The sequence below is a fragment of the Aspergillus brasiliensis genome (assembly GCF_001889945.1).
Source record: "Aspergillus brasiliensis CBS 101740 unplaced genomic scaffold ASPBRscaffold_7, whole genome shotgun sequence".
NCBI lineage: Eukaryota > Fungi > Ascomycota > Eurotiomycetes > Eurotiales > Aspergillaceae > Aspergillus > Aspergillus brasiliensis.
This window is the reverse complement of record NW_027137448.1, coordinates 626,548-645,254: the sequence shown is the minus strand read 5'-3', so window position 1 is coordinate 645,254 and position 18,707 is coordinate 626,548. Positions and strand designations below refer to the sequence as shown.

Sequence of the window (18,707 nt, the reverse complement as noted above, 5' to 3'; positions counted from 1 at the left end):
ATGCGTTTCACCATCCCTCTTACCCTCTTCTTCGCCGCTCTCGCTATCGCTGCTCCAGCCGCGGAGGCAGACAATGATGCCGGCGCTGCAGTGTCTGAGGACACTACCTTGGCTGATGCGCAGCGCTGTCGTCCAGGATATAGACAGTGTATGGATGTATGTATCTCGCTCTCGCTTTTTCTCTTCAACTCAGGTCTTGGTAAGACGTGAGATTAGCTAACGAGGTGTAGAACTGCAACCGTAACCATGGAGGTGATCGTTGCTTCCGGGTAACTCCATCGTCTTTGTTGTCTCAGTCACATATCTAACAGGATGTAGGCCTGCTGGGCGCATTATTGCTAGTGGTTCTTCCCTTGCACGCCAACTTGGTTGTCGAATGGTCGAAGGATACTATGATTTGATTTGATTGATTGATTGATGTGCTCGTTCTGTTGACGTCAACCCAAGCTACTGTCTCTCTTTAACTAAATCGAGTTGTTTTGTCTCCCTCTTTTGCCTTATCGTAACCTCAGACTCTATAGTCAATAGTACCGAGTTTAACAGAACAAGTATATCAACAATGGCTAATAGCCCACCTGCCATTAGGAATCTCGGGCAGAATATCGCAAAGAGCATCAGATGACGGCGGAGGATACACGCCCATAATGCTGTAAACACGGCCCAGACTGTGTACACAGTGCTATGAATGGTCAGGAAGCGTGCTTGGATATGCTTTTCACCCGAATGGAGAAGAGGTACGGCGCATGCTGCCACAATTGGTGCCGCGAACGTATTGATGATCACTAGCAGTGGTGACCATGGATACTGTGTATCACGGAACAGGATGTAGGCTGACTTCCACTGAATGCTAGATAGGGTGGCGCTGTGACCGGTGCTGAAGAAGTGTAGTGTGCCGAGAAGGGCCGCAATGGTGGGCTTGATAGAGTTGTTACCGGGCACGAGTTTCCGGAGACTGATGAGCTGGTGGTAGAGAATTGCCAAGGCAAGTCCGCCTGCTGGAGTGCTTGACAGAATGCCTGTGAGGAGTATTGTTGTTGTGGAGATGAGTGGCCGTTCAAGCGACATGTGTCTTGGAGTGATTGTGAACGCAGTTGCTAATCCGACGAAGATAATGGCCAGCACCATCCGCGCAACAGTCATGCGCAGAGTTTTGGTGTCGAGAAAGTCCGCCAGCCAGTCCTTGTCAGCTGCTGTTTCCAGAGCATTGAAGACAGTGTTGAGCAGCAGCGCACAGGGTATGCCGAGTCTGAACCAGAACACGTTTCTAGCCATGTAAAGGTCCCTCAAAGCCATTCGAGTAGTGTATGACACGGCCACAGCAGTAATGACTGGGCTCGATAGTTGCCAAAACGAGCTGCTCTCCAGCCGATAGAATGACGTTCTGCAGAATGGCAGTTGCTCTTCTCGACAAGCTCGACTGAGCGAGGCAACTCGGGTCAGTAGCATGAAAAGCACTGAACAAGATGCCTCACGTAAACCTTTTTCACAGTGTATCCGGTCTGACGCGCCAAAAGTGCAGAGCCCGAATGTCGACAGAAAGACCAAAACCACACGGTCCTCCCAAATGGTGTAGGAGTTGGAGGCAAGTCCGATGCCGAGAAGCAGAGTGAACACCACAGCCTGCCAGGCCCAAACTCCTCCCGGAAGACACCCGCGCACAGTTCTCAGATCGATGTGCCTGGAATTCCACGCAATACTGCCCATAGCAGCACCCAGAATCACGCCATCAAAAGCAGAACCGCGGCCAGTGTCTGCCAAAGCAACATGACCAAGTCCAGCAACTGTCCCTGTCACGGTCCCCGCTACCATGCCAGACCTCTGCTCTGAGCCAGACCGGCTGCCATTCACCTGAAAGCATACCAGAGTCACCATGCTCAGCAGCAGAATCACTAACCCCTCAACCATCTTCAGCGGATCAAATTGAGCCCATATACGCTTATACCCCTCTAACATCCTCCCTTGATAATCCCTCAGCCTCTGATAATACTCTCTCAACGCCGCCTCGTCCCCCCAACCCACATGAATCTCATCCCATTTCTCACACTCCACCACCCCCTCCCCTCCATACTTCTCATATTCCCTCGCAAACCTCTGAATTTGCGCCGCAACCAAAGCATTGACCTCCACCAAGCGCGCCCAATCCATACAATCCCTCCCAGCAAACACCTCCTCAATCGGCCGTCCCAGATTATTAAACGGCACCGGCACACCCATCAACAACGCTAACGTCGACACCAAATCCACCTGCGGCGTATCTCTCTCCACGACACCAGTAGCAGATACACCAGTAGCTTCCTCATCATCATCAACGAATCCCCAAACCTCTCTCGTCGAATACATCCACAAAGCAGCCCGTACCTCATCCGCCGTCTCACCCCCATGATTTCCATTCTCATCCATCCCATGATCCCCCATAACAATCAACAACGTCTCATTATCAACCTCCTCCATAACCTCCCTCACGAACCCATCCATCTGGACCAATTTGGCTCTCATTTCCGGATGTCCTGGCCCGAACCGATGACCGACGTGATCGACGCCCAGGAAGTGTCCAATGATCACGTCCCAGCCTCCCTTCACCTCCTCTCGTGTATCGTTACTTCGTAGTAAAGGTAATAAATGCTCATACACCCCCTCATCAACCGTATGCAGATCCTCCACCAGGAACGAGCCATACGGACGCGAGAGACCAGGATCAAAGTATCCCGGAAAGAGTTTCACCCATGTATCATCGCCCAGCAGGACGAGACATTTCCCTGCGTCATGGAGCTGAGATATCAGGTTATCTTCTGTGATTGCCGAGCCGGCGAAGTTGGACCCCGCTTCGATGAAGGTGGGCAGAGTGCCGGTTGTGAGGGCTTTCAGGCGTTGGAGGGTAGTGGTGGGGGGATCGGCGATGAAGGGGTAGAGGAGGGCATTGTGGGGGTGGTTGGTTGCTGTGGTGTGGAGGATGGTGAGGGCGTTGTGGTATGTTTCGTTAGAGGTGGTGGGGATGGTAAAGTCGTAGCGGAGGGCGTCGACGAGGAGGATGATGGCTTTGGTGAAGGTGGGGGGTGTCCAGCAGGTGGTGTTGGCGTGAGGAAGAGTGATGATGGGAGGATGGGTGCAATTGCTTTTAGAGTCGAGAGTTTGTCGAGTTAGGAGGAAGCCTTTGGTGAAGAGGTATAGGCCTGTGGTGTGGAGGAGGCTGGAGATGTGGTTAGTGAGGGGTCAATTGAGATGAGGTGGGGTAGTATACAGAATCCAGAGAAAGAATAGTGATAGACTCCATCTGTTACTGATAGTAGACGCATTCATGTTATGCTGCTATAGATGCTCCAGTTGCATCTCCGACTATACTTACTATCGTCTATCGATGAGCGAGTGTATGATCATCATCAACATCATCAGCCAGAAGCAATAAATCAACAATCAGGCTGCTCTATTTACAATTCACAGGCAATAGTCTCCTTAGTTTCTGTGGCACAAACTTTCCCCTGTGTAACCATCTCTTCTCACTTTGACTCAAATTCACATCTCAACCTCATCGAAACAAAGTAAATAAATAGTATACTACGTAGTATACCAATACGCTCACCCAAAGGAGAAGGAAATAAACCGTCACGTACCAATACACACCCATCCGGTATTTCCATACCAAAACATATACTATCCATTTCCCGAGACAGAAGTACCCAGTACATACATACTTACTTACAAACTGACATAACCTAGTGCTTACTTAGTTAAGTAAATAGTTACTAACTAACTGCAGTCTAACTAGCTAACTAAGTTCCTAATTCTCCGCTGCTAACCAACACCCTCATCTTAGCGAAGTTGCGAAGTGGATAAGTAACAAAGTAATAAGATACGTAGATACGGAGTGTCTAGCCTGAGGCTAACAAACTAACTAACTACATGCTGCTGCTGCTGCTGCTGCTGATCAACAGTCTCGTATCGGGGGGACAATCTTAGCCCGATACGGGAAGCTTTAGCGAGGACGGATGTGGTTGGTCGGTGAGGGTAAAGGGTAGATCGTAATCTATTCGATGTCTGTAATGTGTAAACTAGATCGAGATGAACACTTAGGTAATAGGTAGTACTTTACGGGGTGGTATAACTTAGTAGTAGATTAGGTAGCTTGCTACAAGTACCAGGTTGACTTAATCTAGTTATCTGGTATCTGGTAACGGAATTTTTTGACTTTCTGGGGATTCCTGGGATTTGGGAAGCTTTTGAAAGCTATTATGGGGTTACTTCCGTGGGTCGGATGGGGATGACGGGGAGCTTAATGGGGTGTCAGAGGCCCCAGAATGGGGATTATGATGTGGTCTGTGGTTGATTGGTCTTTTTTGGGGAAGGTGGTTATTCTAACTGTCTGAATATGATGGGTTGGGTGGATTAGTTACTGGCAGTTAGTACTACTACTAAGGTAAGCAGCTGTTTCCCATGCATGTTCATTGGTTCCTTGTATATACCCATTCTATGTTATTCATTGCTATACATACCCTCCTCTCTCCTGTCTTCATCTTATATACCTATACTAATCATACCCTCATGCAACATAGGCAGAAATAGAAAGAGAGAGAGAGCCTACCAACTCGTCACCCCCCTCTCCCTATCAAACCCACCTCTCAACTGCTCCCCCGGCTTGACCACCTTCCCCTTCAACACGGTATACCTCACAATATTCTCACAATCCTGCGGCCTCACCCTCGCAAGCCAGATGCCCTGCGCCGCACCCTCTCCCTCTGTGTCCTCAGCCCCCTCCTCCCCCGTCTTCTTATACCACTCAAAGTCCCGTCTGCGATAAATGATCACATTCGCCGCATACTTATGCCCCCCAACATGGTTGATAAAGTAAATCCCCACACCACCAGGCCGCTCATCATCCATATCCCGATACAAGCCTAGATGGCGCAAATGACGCTCGAATTCCTTGCGGAGGAGCGGAGCGGACTGCCCACAGCGGGCGTCGCGGGTGCGGTGCGAACAGAGCAGGATGACGGCGGAGTGAGGGGAGGGACGGGAACGGAGAGATGTGAGGGATTCAATGTCGGTGATGGTTTCTTCTTGCTGTTCTTGTTCTTCGATTGAGGGCTGCTGCTGCTGCTGCTGCTCGTCGCCAACCAGCGGGGTAGTAGTCGTGGGCGACCGATTAACGAAATACTTGATCAAATCCGGTGCCAGCTGCGGCGTGACATGGTCGACGATAGTAAACCTAGGCAGAAGCAAGACAGTCGTAGGCTGCTTGCCCGCATCATGATAATGATACTCGTCCGGGACAGGCATATTGGAGGCGGATAATTTCAGTTTCTAGAACCACGATCCACAAACACCCTGTTAGTTTTTCCTCTTATGATCCTCGTGCAGCTAAGCCAAAGAAACTGTGACTGTGGCTGTGACTGTGACAGTAACTTCATACCCCATTACTAGGCACCAGCCCCCCCTTCTCAATAGCCTCCATGACGCTACCCTCCTCATCCGCGACATCCCTCACCCAATCTGACTTCCCGGTCGCAACCAGCACATGCGTCGACCACCCATTTATATTCCCAAACAGGGTATCCTCCTGATCGACCTCGAATTTAGCGGGGTATTTCACCGTGCATGATGCACAGTCGTGGAGGCATTCCTCGCCGTCCACGGCGGGGTCGACCTTGGGGAAGAGGGTGTCGGCCGACGGAGCTACTACCTCCTCCTCCTGGGGTTTGGGGCTGTCCCTGGGACTGTCCTGCGGGGTTGCCGAGGGGGTCGGGGTGAAGAAGGAGCGACCTCGTTGGAGGATTGATTGCATTGTGAGTGAAAAGAAAATGGAAGAGAGAGTGAAGAGGAAGGGGAGGGGGAGGAGGGGGGAAATATTTCTTGTTTCTTTCATTCGGACTTTTTTCTTGGGAACCCGCAAGATCTTATCAATCGCCGCTTTGCCAAGGACGGAAAGCCACGCCGACGTGATGCGGCTGTCGGTAGCTGCCGGACCTCCGATTGGCTTACGTCACAGCGGTCGCACTCTTTGCCGATTTCTAAAAGTGGGGGGAGATGTTTGGGAGATTCTTTTTTGGCTGGCCGTTGGGGGGAATAACAGGGGCAGAGCAGGGCTCCATCCATGTGGCTATGGCTAAATAAGGCCAATAGGAGATGCCGTGTAACTAATAGTAGTGGCATATTGCGAATTTGAGAGACAAATTGCATCTTCATTCATTATCCAGATATTTTCTCTTCATTTCTTATCTATCTATGTTTGAGGTCTCCCGTCAACGCGGCTGCTGCTGCCAACATTATAAGCGTACGGTAAATCCGTCGGACTCCGGGTCTCGACCAGGCGAATCACGCTCCCACCGGAGCTACCAGACACATTCGATTGCACTCGCCGAAGCGACCGCATCGATGGCGTCCGAGGAGGCGCCAGGGTTCGCTGCGCCTCCGAGCGTCTCGACCAAACAGGCGACCAGCGACCCTGTCTGACAGAACGACCACCGTCCCAGGTGGATGCATTCGATGGCCGCAGACTATTACTCCGGCCCCGCGACATGGCTTCACTCTCCCCATAAGAATCCACCGTATCGGTTTCGCCTTCCTCGTCCGATGGCCCGATAAGAGACTCACTCTCAGCCTGGGAACTCCCTCCCCGCAACTCATCCAAGACCTGGGGATCCAAAACCTTCATCCCCCGCAGGAGCTCAGCAAACACATGCATCAAAGTCCTGAATTCATCCTCGTGTAGCTCACGCGTCGAAAAGCGAGCCCGCTCGTACAGAGCGACAAACTCCATCCCAATCTCCGGCGGATCAATCACATTCAGCGCAGTCAGATGCTGCAAATACCCCCGCAGACCCATCGATATCGGTCGCCGTAATACTTCCACCACCCGCGTGTCAGGGATCGACTCCTCGGTTTCGGGGAAAGGCGCATGAAGCGCCCGCTGAGTGGCCGTAAAGATCGGGTCGGGAGGAGCTAGCGACACAGCCTTGGCCTCGATGAGATGAGGCAGTTCCTGGACCACAGTCCGATACGGAAGGTCCGGCAAGTCAGGACATGCCGGTGAGGACCACCCGGGGTGCTCAACCTCACCCCAAGGCGGATTGTCGTAGTCCACCAGGAGGGATTCGTAGCCTGAAAAATCATGCCCGTCTGCTGCAATGTCTCGGGGTCGAGCTTGGTAGGCTATTATCGCACTATGCGCCAGGCCCTCCTTAACGAGCCGTCGCACACTCTTGCCGACGTCTTCTCGCTCAACGGGGATCCATGCTTTGGGGATTCCGGAGAGGACGGTTCGGTTCGTATAGATCCGCGTGGTGTAGATCAAGACCGCAAGGATAAAGGTGACCACGTAGCCGCCGGTGATGATGAAGATGTTCGTGAGGCGCTGCGTGATGTAGCACTGGTAGATCGCATCGGCCGGAGTCAGGATGATGCAGAGAAACAGAACGACGGAGAAGAAGATGAAGACCGTCAGATTCAGGACGCGCTGAACGTTGATGGCCATAACCGCGAGCACATCATATTGCGCCGCAGTTCCGGCTGCTTTCAGGTGCAAGCAACTGGCCGGTTGAGAGCAAATACGAAGTAGCAGGGATTAAGGGGATGCTCATTGCGACCGCGAGATGAGCTGAGTGTCACGTGATACAGTGTGGGCTGCGATCGGCATTTACCCCGTCGTCTCCCTATACTGTCTCGGATGCAGCGTGGACAGGAACACGCTATTCAAGCCAGTTCTACTAGGTTCATCATGACCGAATCAATAATGGCTTCTCAAAGGTATATATGCCCTACGCTTATGCTGCTTCTATTGCTCTACGCTGTATAAATGCTAGGAATCACGACCCGTTCAGTCGTCCTGGACAGCGACCTCGTCCTCCCACTTAGACTCGAACTGCGCCCGTGCCCGACGGATGACCCGCTCGATACCGTCCAGACCCATCTTCAGGACGTCCATCTTCGGACCGTAACTCAGACGAACGAAGTGGTGGCAAGGGCTGTCGAACAGATCTCTTCTGTGGGCGGGGTTCAGGTCGAAGAAGATACCAGGGACCACAATGACCTTCTCGGTCAAGAGGGCGTTGAAGAAGTTCAGTCCGTCGGACAGGTTGGCCTCCTTGGGAAGAGGAGGATCCAGAGAGGTCAGGTCCAGCCAGATGTAGAAGGTGGCCTGGGGCACGTCGTCGATGCGGAAACCGATCTCACGCAAGCGCCCAACGACGAAGTCTCTCTTCTCGCGGAAGTGCACCTGCAGGGCCTTCATTTCCGCGCGCACCAGCGACGGCTCGAGCATGGGAACGGCGGCTTCCTGGAACGGCGCGTTGGCACCGCCGTCCAGGTAGGAACCAGCAGAGCCCAGGGCATCGATGAACTCCTTGGGGCCAACCACCCAAGCGATACGCCAACCCGGAAGACGGAAGCGCTTGGTCAGACCGTCAATCAGAAGCACATCTGTGAGAGTCAGCATGGCAGGAACAACCTGCATCGGTTCTCGTTTGTTCAGGGAGGGTCAGCGGGCGAACCATCTTTGTTGACATCTTCCACGTTGGTGGCACCACTGATCGTGGTTCCGTCACAGTCGGTAGTGTAGTTGTAGCCGCCGTAGAACTCATCCAGGATCAGAGTAGCACGGTCTCTGCAGATGTCCTGGATCTGAGCAAGCTCGGGGTTGGAGACGAAGTGTCCGGTAGGGTTACGAGGGTTGGAGGTCAGCAACACCGACGTTCCACGAGCGATCTCCTCGGCGATCTTGTCGGGGTGGATGTGGTAGTGGTCGTCTTGGGCGAGGGGAATGGGAATGGGAGCGATCTATTGCAATGCAGAGTTAGCCACCAGTATGCGACCCCCAGGAGATTATTTTTGACCGCAGTGCACTCACGTTCTTGAACAACGACAACATCTCCGAGTACGCCGAGTAGTCAGGGATCGGGAAAGACAAGTACGAATTTCCCAGAATAGCAGCAATACGGATCAGACCCGCACGACCACCGGGGACAATGCAGACGTTCTCCCAGGTGTACTGACTGGCCTTGCCCTGACGATAGTGCTCATTGTAGAGGCGAGCGACGGCGGCACGCAGAGGCTTGATACCGGCGGTGGGACCGTACTCGCGAGCGGCGGAGGTGATGGGGATGGACGTCGGGCGAGGGAAACTGCCCTCGATCTCATCATCGGCTTCAGGCGCACCCTGGCCTAGGTTGGCCCAGGCGGAGGGATCCTCAGCATAACCATGTTCGGTGGCACGCTCGGTACACCAGACAACACCAGTGGAGGCACGGGAGGCATCGAGACCAGCATGGGGACGGTGACCTTCGTGGGCGCTTCGGAACTGACGATGGGTTTCGGAACGAAGTTCTGCATGGTAGGGAGTTTTTATGTTAGTTGGAGTGCATGCGATTATTCTTTGAGTAGTAGTAGCTTTTGTTGTTGAAGACGCGGAAGATTATGTGCCCCTCATGCACAAGGCTGAACAGCCTTGCTGCGATGCAAAACCAAATCTCCGCAAGACCGAGATGCAGGATACATGATTCTTTTGAGAAGAAAAGAAGAAGAAAAGGATAAAGAAGGAATATAGACAATCAACGTACCATTCTCAGACAGCTCCTTGCCGACCGAGAAGCGGCGGTTGGAGGGGCGCAGGATGCTCAAGCGGCGGCCGGAGAAAGACATGCTGGGCTGCTTTTTGCCAAGTCGCAAATTCTGGGGAAGAATGCAAAACTAGTGTATGCAAGCTATCGGAGTTCCCTGGACCAGAAGGAGTAAGAAAGATTCAAGTATGAATCGGGGTTACTCAAGAACCGTACGAATAGACAAGAAAGATAGGAAAATAGAGAGCAAGATAGAACTTTCTCTCTCCAAAGAACAAGCGTTGGAGAAAAGAGGATCAAGAGGGGAGAGACGGATATCAATAAATAAGAATGAAGTAAAACGTAAGTCGAAGAAGGAAAGAAAAAAAGGCGGCCAGAAAAGGTAATAATTTTTTTTTCTTTCTTGTAAGGCGTTTAAGGATGGCTCCAACTCATTGCTTGCTTGTAGCCTTGTTGGTCTTGCGTTTCTCCAACTCCCCTTCCCGCCCAATCTACGGATATCGCCCTCGACCCAGACCAGACCAGACAAACTACCAGGTACTCCATACATCCATCGAAATGCTATTCTCCTTTTCCCTCTTCTCCTCCTGTCATCTGCGACAAATATTGCCTATAGTTTCAGCCCGCAGGCACCAGTCAACTTTGACACAAAATTAGAAAAGGAAGAGCGAGCGAGCGAGAGCAAAATAATCGCGCAACTGCCGCCTTTCCAGGTGCCAAAAAGGACCATCCTTACGCTTACAGTAAAATGCCTCACTAAACGACTAGTTCGAGTTCCCCAATAAGTTCAGTAGGGAACTAGGAAAGGTCAACTGCCACCGCATACGTGACGAATCGTCGAAGCCAGAGACGATAGTGACCCAACCGTCTTCCAGACCGCAACCAATTTTCCCGTGGCTCAGTCCCGATCGACGGGCTTCAGTGGATTCTTCTTTCGGCTGGCATCCGACACCGGCTACAATGAATCAAATCATCTGCCAGCCCTCCCCGAGACGATTTCCGGCCCCAGCAGCAAATGACGAGTGGCGGTGGCTGCTGGCTGCTCCTCCTTCTCTCTTCCCCCCCCCCTATCGATCGGTCTATCGACTATCTTTGGTATACAATCGGATGGCCGGCATCTCAGAGTTGCGACCTGTCTGACAGGGACTGCCGGATACCCACGACCCCTTTTAGTTTCAGCCCTTTCAAGGCCCCAGTTGGGTTGGGACCGTGGAGTGCCCGAAGTTCCACTTCTCGGTAGTGATGGATCCGTGGATTGATGGCGCCCGCCAGGTACCTATCTATCTCCTACAGTCCTACTCCTTTCGGATTTATTTTTGGATCAATTATATGTCGGCAATTGTTCACGCTCTATATCTGCATCCAGGCACCAAGGAAATCTAAGGTCGTAATACTATCATTGACAAAGGCTAGCAGGGAAGCCAGCAGAAAAAACAAAGACAGAAAAGAGAAAAGGTAAAAAGCAACAAATCAAGCATAACAGATGACGTACCGCAACAACAAATCCATCCCGAGGCCAAATATGCAGGAACACTATACAGCTCGTCTCTTATGACCGGCATCCGTCCTGCGCAATAAATGAAAAAAAAAATCGGAAACCCAACAGCGGTATACATACATCGTGCAGTCATGGTAGATCAGTTCAAATGGAGAGTCATCAACATTTCCCAGAGCAGAGAGCCGCCTCTCCCAAATACCAACAGAGTGTCCGAAGCAACCCCACACGAAACCGGCTCCTTTCCAGGGACAATCAAGAATCAAGCGCGCCGGCCGATAAGATTTTTCCCCCTCTCCCTTTAACCCATGCGAATAGAATCAATAGCCTCTCCCACGCTCTCCAGCCAATCCAGTTGGATGTGAGTCGTCGAATGAACCAAGGAGACAACGCCGGTGACAATGTCTCGTCTCTTTGCCAACTCACACAGAATGAGATGCGGAGAGAAAAAAAAGAAATATCACATGCACCGATGGACGGAGAACCAAGGACAAAAGGTAACAATAGAAAACAAAATAAGGTAGTAGAGGGGAAATAAGCAGAAAATGAAACTTCAGTACTGGAACATATGCATGCCATTGCTCCAGCTCTATCGTATCTAAGTCTCCACCGCCTGACAGTAGAGTTGAATCTCTCCGACTTGACCCCTAGCGAGCATGTCACGCTGTTGCTCGCGCCACTCCATAAAAGCCAGTTGAACGGCCTCGTCGCTATCAATCGTAACGAAGTCACCATCTTCGTCCCGGTATCGTAACCTGACCGACTTGCTGCCAATCGAGCGGTTGGTGAATCGGGCCAGCTTGGCGTCCACGCGATCGATGAGAGACCGGAACATGATATTGCTGGCAATGACCAGCGTGACGTAGTTGTCGTCGAAATTCACCTTAACCTTGAGTTGCGTGGGCATGAGGGGCTCCTCATCCGGCTCGTGGCTCAGTGGGGACGTGGGCTGATCGGTGGCCGATGTGCTCGGACGGTAGTCGGAATATTGGGGCTCGTGGAATTGCGTGTGCGGTACATGCCGGGGATCGGAATGTTGCTGGGAGTTGGACAGGTGGTTGGCGTTGCGAATGGGAAGGTTGGCGTTGGTAGGGGAGTTGTTCTGGCTGCGGTTGGGGGGCGCCATCATGCTGGAAATATGAGCGGGGATGGGCGGGACGGGCACGTTGTCGACAGTCTGCATCGTATGGGCGCCCATGTAACGACGCATTTCCGGGTTATGGTTGTGAATATCGGGGCTACTCGCAGATCGCATTCGCTGGGCCATGCCATTTGCCGCCTGGGCCCCGGACATCGGAGGGAGGGAGGGTCGTTGAGCACTTCGTCCATTCGGAGCACCGCTGAAATAAGGATTCGAATTAGGTCCATCTCTTGACGTCGCACGGGACAGAGCCGGGGCTGTATACCGAGCGTTTTCTTCATTCCAGTTGGCCGTAGGTGTCACTTGACGACCATGGAAATAACCAGTAGACTGGGAGCTGGACCGCGTAGAAGGAGTTTCGACGACGGGGGAGAAGTAAGACGGAGCATTCCTCTCTGCTGGCGACATACTGCCTCCAGAAAGATGCGTGTGCAGTGACAGATTCGGATCGGGTACCGGTATGCGAGGGCGACCGGAGCTACCGCTCCCTCCTGTTGCTGAACGGGTTCTGAGGCTGGTGCTGGAGGCGTTACGGCTCATCGGGAATTCCGAGAAGAAGGCTGCTTCCTGCGTTGCTGCTTGTTCTTCGGCATCGTACTCCTGTTGATACGGGTTTGGCATGTTGGCCATGGATCTCATGTACGTAAACTCGGTCTCGGAGGTGCCGGTGTTGCGAGCGCTGCGTTGCTCTGCCTGGATTGCCCGCTGTGCCTCGATGTCCCTGCTCCATTTGCGCATGATATCCTCGTTCGAATAGCGGATAATGAAGTTGTCCACGACTCCTGGATCACCCTTCCAGAAAATCTGGATGCGATAAGAGCCTGTCACAAAGTCAGTTAGTCCGAACAGCCCCTGAAAACGAATGACGAGAATTCCTCGTACCTGGCTTGGGAAGGCAAAGCACGTCTGTCACGTTCGCCATGTAGATGCGGCCTTTGAGCTGAAGCCGCGGCTTGCCTTTAATAGTCGCAGAGGGCTTGTCTTTGCCCAGATTCAGTTTCGACTTCTGCTTGTTGGGATTAATATCCTTGCAGCAGAGGAGTATCCGTTCGAAGAGATAGATGTGATACTGCGACAAACCCAAAAGTTAGCTAGCCGCGCTCGGAGCCTGGGAAAGGTTCCATACCTCTCTTTCCGAGTCCTTGCCATTGTCACCCTTGATCACCGAGAAGGTACCAAAACGGAGAAGGTCCCCAAATGCTTCAATCTTGAGAGCCTTCCAGTCATCGACACGTTCATCGAGGTCTTTGACTGCTGACTGTAGGTGCTCTTTGTCAATGGCATCATTTGCCGAGTCTAGAACGGTTTGGATAGCGTCGATAGCGCGTTGAATATCAGTCCGGAGGTCTGGATCTTCTGTTTGCTTTAAAAGTTCCTGCATGGCAGTCAGAAACGTGAACGGTGACCCTGAATCAGAACGAGGGAATCCTTACTCCTAACATCAGCGGGTATTTAGTCAAGCGCTGGAAAGGCTTGACAAAGAAACCATTCAGGGTTGCGGGTTGCGCCACCATCTGCAGCAGGTCCTTAGACCGCGGAGCCATGTGGATCTTGTCCCAATCTCTGAGACAGATCTCATCACAGCGCATCTGGTTGGCGATGAAGGGCTCGTATTGCCGGAAGGCCTCCTCATGCTGTATGAACAGCTCACCCCAGTTTTGTCTCTCTTCGGGCAGCGCATAGTGCTGCTCGATACGGATCAGGAACCGCTGAGCAAAATCAAGCAGATTATTCAGATTCAAGAAAATCTGATGGCTAGCATCACCATTCACGGCACTTGTTTCTTCCAGCTCCTTCTTCAGGGCCTGTAGATTCTGGAGATGATGAACATAGTCGCGCTCCGTTTCCAGTAACTCCTTGAGAATATGTTCCCGTTTGGTGAGCTTGACGGTACCTTTCGCGGGAGCGCCCGCTCCCATATCCGACGGTCGCTTCAGTTGTCCCTGCATCTCCAGGATGTCCAGAACCCGGTTAACCATCTTGATTACTTTGGTGAAGCCAGTAGTGTTTTCGCCGTAAAGGTCCGTGATAAGGAAGCAGTCTTGCTGAGGGAATCCCAGCTCCTTCAGAGACGCATGAAGGAATTTGAAGGTGGCGGCTTTCGGGCGTTTGGCCTCGGCCACTTTCGTCGTATCGATCTCGAGGAACTCTTCGGGGTCGGAGGCGTTGTAGATAGTCAGTAAGGGATAGCCCGTCCGGAGACAATTCCACAGCGACGCCACCGGGTCGGTGTTCCCCTGAGCCAAATCCGCTTCCTCCATCTCTCGCATATGGGGTTCGAAGTTCGGTACTTCGGCCAGGCGCTTTTTGAGATTGACGCAACTCTGGTAGATGGATTCGCCGCCGCGGCGGTTGATGATGTTGTCCTCGGCGATAGGACCGCCATTCATGGTGATGGTCTCAGCCATCTCGACGGTGGGGGGAGGGCCGACTCGGACCGTAAGGAGTGGAGGCCGACGACGATATGGGGAGGAGCGAAGGGATTCAGTTCTGCGCAGCAGACCGACGAAGGAAGAAAGAGGAAGGAAATGACAGGCGTGCTTGCACGAGGATCAAGTCGAGCATGGGTCACTGGATGCGAGCCGGTGGACCGATGCGGGATGGATGGGACAAGCGAGCAGCTAAGGAACCTTAGGAGTGGAGATGGTGGTACGTTAACTAGTTATTAGTTAACTAACTCTCCCCTAAAAGCTGAGTCAAACCGCGAGCTGTTGTTCCGTGTCTCGACCCTCGCCGCCAGAAGTGGTTCGAAAGCGTGTGAAATTAAAATAACACCCTGGTCGACGAGTTCACGCGACGACTGGATGGAGGGGGGGTGGACTTGATGAAGTACTTTAATGTAGTTTTTTTGTAATTCGGAGAAGCTCTGCGCTTTTAATAGAAAATTAGTATGGCCTTGGCCAGGGACAAATCTCCGGCCCTTGCTGGCGACAGCGCCCTTCCTGATCAAAAGATGGCAAAGCCGAAACCCAAGAAGGATCGAGAAAAATAGAAATGCTGGGTGTGGGGTGTGATTTGCCGCTGCAGCCAGGCAAGCGCAGGCACGTAGTAAGCAGGAACTAGCAGTGGTAGAGAGGAAAAGAGGGAAAATGAGAGGAAGGGAGCAGTAGTAGCGAGGTTCCAGAGAGGCGGATTTTGCCCCTCAACCGAGGACAGCTGAAAGGTGGGATCAGATAGTTGGGACCGGGAAAGGATCCCTGGGACCGGTACCGCCGGGAACCGTAGGAAAGGTCAATTTAAATGAAGTACTAATAAGAATAGCTATGATACGAAAGGAACAAAAAAAAAAAAAAAAGAAAGAAAGAAAATAAGGTGGAGAATAAATCCGGAAGGAGATGAAGCGAAGAGAGGGAGGGAAACAAAAAAGGAATAAGAGAGGGAGGAGGGGGATGGATGGGAGGCAAATGGGGAAGAAAGGAGGGAAAATGTGAGAAACCAAAGGATAGACAACACGACTGACAAGAGATGGAAACAACGGAATGGGGGGATGCAAAGAGAGAGAGTGTGTGAGTGAGTGAGAGAAACAGAGAGAGGATAAAAGACCAGACAGGAGAGGAGAGTCCAGGCCAGTCAGTGAGTGGTCCAGTTTGCCCGACTGAGTGGTAGCGCGCGTCAGCTTCAGTCGACAAGTGAAGAAGTGACAAACTTCCCGACTACTCAGTGGTTACTCCGTACAAGGGACTAACTAACTAGTCAGTCGGAAGGAATGACTGACTGACGACCAGGACGGGATGATTAAAGGGGGGTGGGTTGGGAAGTGGAGAGAGGATACCGCAGTAGTAGTCTAGTAGTTCCAGTTATCGAGTGGAGGAGAGGGGAGTTTGGGAAGCCAAAGAGACACCGCGAATGAGGGGAAGGGGGTGGGAAAGAGGAGAATAGAAGAGAAGAGAGAGCGGAGTGGAGGGAGAAAGAACAAGGAGAAGCTGATGTGGGATTTGAGATTGGTGTTTCCTTGAAGAAACAGATAGTAGTACTAGATATACCCATCCGAATAATAATTAAGATGATAATGAGGGAAGTGGGAAAGATTCCGGGCAACGGAGAGAGAGACCGGAATGAGGAGCACCAATAACAATAAACTTCAAAGTAGAATCTGGAATCTTCATGAGCCACTGTGTATTAGTTATCGTTTGGAGAAGGATTTGAAATTTCAACAGCTCCGAAATTCCAATTCAGGCCGCGAATTGGCAAAAAAGCTGGGGTTGGCCCCGGTAGGGATTCGAGAAAGCCGAAGCAGATTGGAGGTGGCATCGGCTGCATGAAGACTTCTCTCACACCAACTGTTTGAGATTTGGGCTAGTCCCCGAGGCATCTACATACTCTGCGCACAGTACACACAGTAACTTATTACACCACATCACCAGTCATACACCTGGAACTACGAATATTCCACCATCTCTAGAAGAACTACTCTGTAGTCTACCACTGACTCGTCTCATCCTCTTCTCCTTGCAAAACTTCGTATCAGCATCATCAGTCGGACATTTTTCCTCAGTTAAATTCATGATCCTCGATTACTTTCCCAGGGGTATCAGGATGTCCGATCTGCATACAATCCCAGATAGGAGGAGAGCACACATACCACTTGGCAGGTACCACCACCCGCTACACAGTTTCTAGTAGTACTCAGAATACTCCTACTCCGTCGTAAATAGATACTAAGGTAGTAAGTTGTTCCTCTTTAGTCGTGATATCGACCCCATCGGAGCCCTGAGCACGGCGCCTTCATTGGTCGGGGAAGTGACAGGAGTGGATGTCCGCCAGTTTCAGGGCTGTTGGTGGTGGACGATGATGGAAGGATCCGAGCCACCGACGAGCTGGAATCTATGACAAAATATTAGTACCTACTTCAAGTTTTAATTATTTCCCCACGATGATGACAATTACAGAGGTTTGGACTTTGGAGTGGTAATCCCAAGTTGCAGGATACATTTACTAACTACTACTACTAGTGGTCCGTGATGCTGGAAAGGGCCGGCTGGGAGGTACCTTGCCGCCCCTCCTGCATCGGAAAAAGGTACTGGTCAGGCACAAGTGTGTATGTAAGTTACATCCTGCGTCCCCCTTGCCTGGAAGTGACAGTCTCTATCCCGGTGGTTGGGTCAGTAGGTCGTACTTGGTACTTCCATAGATCTCAATTTTTTTTGGAAGACAGCAAAACTTAATGAGTGCCCAGTTCGCTGTTATCGCTTGTAGGGAAGAATGAGCTGCCTGAGTCAAGTGCCTGCCCCACCCCAGTTGCTTACGCCATCAAGACTACTAACTCTTGACTGTCACTGTTGGCTCGGTGCTCTCTCTACGTGTTTATTTCAGCTCTATAGTTAGCCATTTTTTTTTCAAGCACTGCGCATTATAGATCACACATAGTTGGAGTGTATGAAGCATTACTTTGAAGAACAGGCTTACAGTTAGTAGCCGCGACGTTGGCATCATAGTAGCTGATGGCTCAAAATAAATATATGCTATCGTCTCACACTGCTTGGATGCACGAGAGCAAACCACTATTCGAGAGGCATAAGTTTCAATACTAGCACTACTTACTGAATGCATCTACTACTTCCTAGAGGAACTTATATCCTATCATAGGATTGATACTCCTGGTTAAACTAGTACTAGTTTATAATTGACACATGCAACAATAGATACTCTTCAAGTACTAGTAAACAGTCTACACTGTCATCGTGCACATTCCGGACCACAACAGTAATATTGAGGACAGACCCGATAGTTAGGCTCAGTAAGACTACTTACTGACTTATAGAAGCCTACCAGAGCATATGATTAGGCACATGAAGAGAGTAATGTTCGGCCGGTTGCTTGGATAGCAGAGGATATCCTAACTACTCCGTAGTATGGCTGAAGCAAGCAGAATTTGACGAAAAGCTGGTGATTAGAAAGAGTACTAAACCGCCTTACACCAAGCCAAAATGCTAGCCTATATTAATGCAACATCTTCATATGGTGCTTCCCTCAGAATATTTGGTCTATGGCTGCCTTCCTCTCTGAATGAGATATGGTAGTGTAGATGTTGGGTTGGTAGTAAGTACGATGAGATAAGTTCTTAAATAGTTCAACTAGTAGTATTATCTGACCGATTGACATTAAGCTAATGATCCCATGGCATTATAAAGAAGTTTATATGAGTCTAGATAAACAGTGATAAAGAGACGGTGGGAAAGGTGAGTTCTCCCCGGTAAGGTAAACAATACCCGTCAGGCCATGATTGCTTTGTATTATTGAGCTCCACTCACTCTCCGCGGTGTCACTCCCTCCAAAACGTCACTTCACCAGCTTCCTCCTCCCCCCCAGCCCAACCACTCTGCTTCATCATCTCCCGCCATGGCTTACTAGTTTTCCCATCTTTTCTTTTTCTCGGCCTTAATTCATCCCGGCCGTTGTTCTCCTTCTTTATGTGGTTGTGCCAATAGCCATTTCTTTTTTACCCCCACAGAAGGAAAGGGTGGTATCCAGCTCACCTCTTGAGTGTCGTGGGAGTCCTAGCCACCACAAGCCTTGCTTCCTTGCC

General features: G+C 51.2%; 5 protein-coding genes across 5 annotated transcripts; 1 reads left to right on the top strand and 4 right to left on the bottom strand.

The window, feature by feature from the left end:
* On the top strand, positions 1–342 carry ASPBRDRAFT_55683 (uncharacterized protein; the record flags this gene model as incomplete). The annotated part of the gene is made up of 3 exons (XM_067627429.1): positions 1–156; positions 231–269; positions 319–342. The coding sequence occupies 3 exons, from the start codon at positions 1–3 to the stop codon at positions 340–342; spliced, it is 219 nt and encodes a 72-aa protein (XP_067478281.1).
* Positions 343–447: 105 nt separating this feature from the next.
* Positions 448–3,297, bottom strand: ASPBRDRAFT_55682 (uncharacterized protein; the record flags this gene model as incomplete). The annotated part of the gene is made up of 2 exons (XM_067627428.1): positions 448–3,187; positions 3,239–3,297. 2 exons carry the CDS (start codon positions 3,295–3,297, stop codon positions 448–450), a joined length of 2,799 nt encoding a protein of 932 aa, XP_067478280.1.
* A 1,194-nt stretch (positions 3,298–4,491) lies between these two features.
* ASPBRDRAFT_43933 (sucrase/ferredoxin-like domain-containing protein) lies at positions 4,492–5,980 on the bottom strand. Its single transcript, XM_067625088.1, has 2 exons — positions 5,405–5,980; positions 4,492–5,295 (listed from the first exon to the last, which is right to left on the bottom strand). The coding sequence occupies exons 1-2, from the start codon at positions 5,855–5,857 to the stop codon at positions 4,573–4,575; spliced, it is 1,176 nt and encodes a 391-aa protein (XP_067478279.1). The 5' UTR covers positions 5,858–5,980; the 3' UTR covers positions 4,492–4,572.
* Positions 5,981–6,214: 234 nt separating this feature from the next.
* Positions 6,215–9,627, bottom strand: ASPBRDRAFT_55680 (uncharacterized protein; the record flags this gene model as incomplete). The annotated part of the gene is made up of 6 exons (XM_067627427.1): positions 6,215–7,500; position 7,778; positions 7,829–8,409; positions 8,481–8,766; positions 8,837–9,312; positions 9,546–9,627. 6 exons carry the CDS (start codon positions 9,625–9,627, stop codon positions 6,215–6,217), a joined length of 2,712 nt encoding a protein of 903 aa, XP_067478278.1.
* Positions 9,628–11,638: 2,011 nt separating this feature from the next.
* Positions 11,639–14,589, bottom strand: ASPBRDRAFT_196565 (Rho family guanine nucleotide exchange factor CDC24; the record flags this gene model as incomplete). The annotated part of the gene is made up of 4 exons (XM_067621005.1): positions 11,639–13,002; positions 13,064–13,250; positions 13,308–13,556; positions 13,615–14,589. The coding sequence occupies 4 exons, from the start codon at positions 14,587–14,589 to the stop codon at positions 11,639–11,641; spliced, it is 2,775 nt and encodes a 924-aa protein (XP_067478277.1).
* Positions 14,590–18,707: the final 4,118 nt, after the last annotated feature.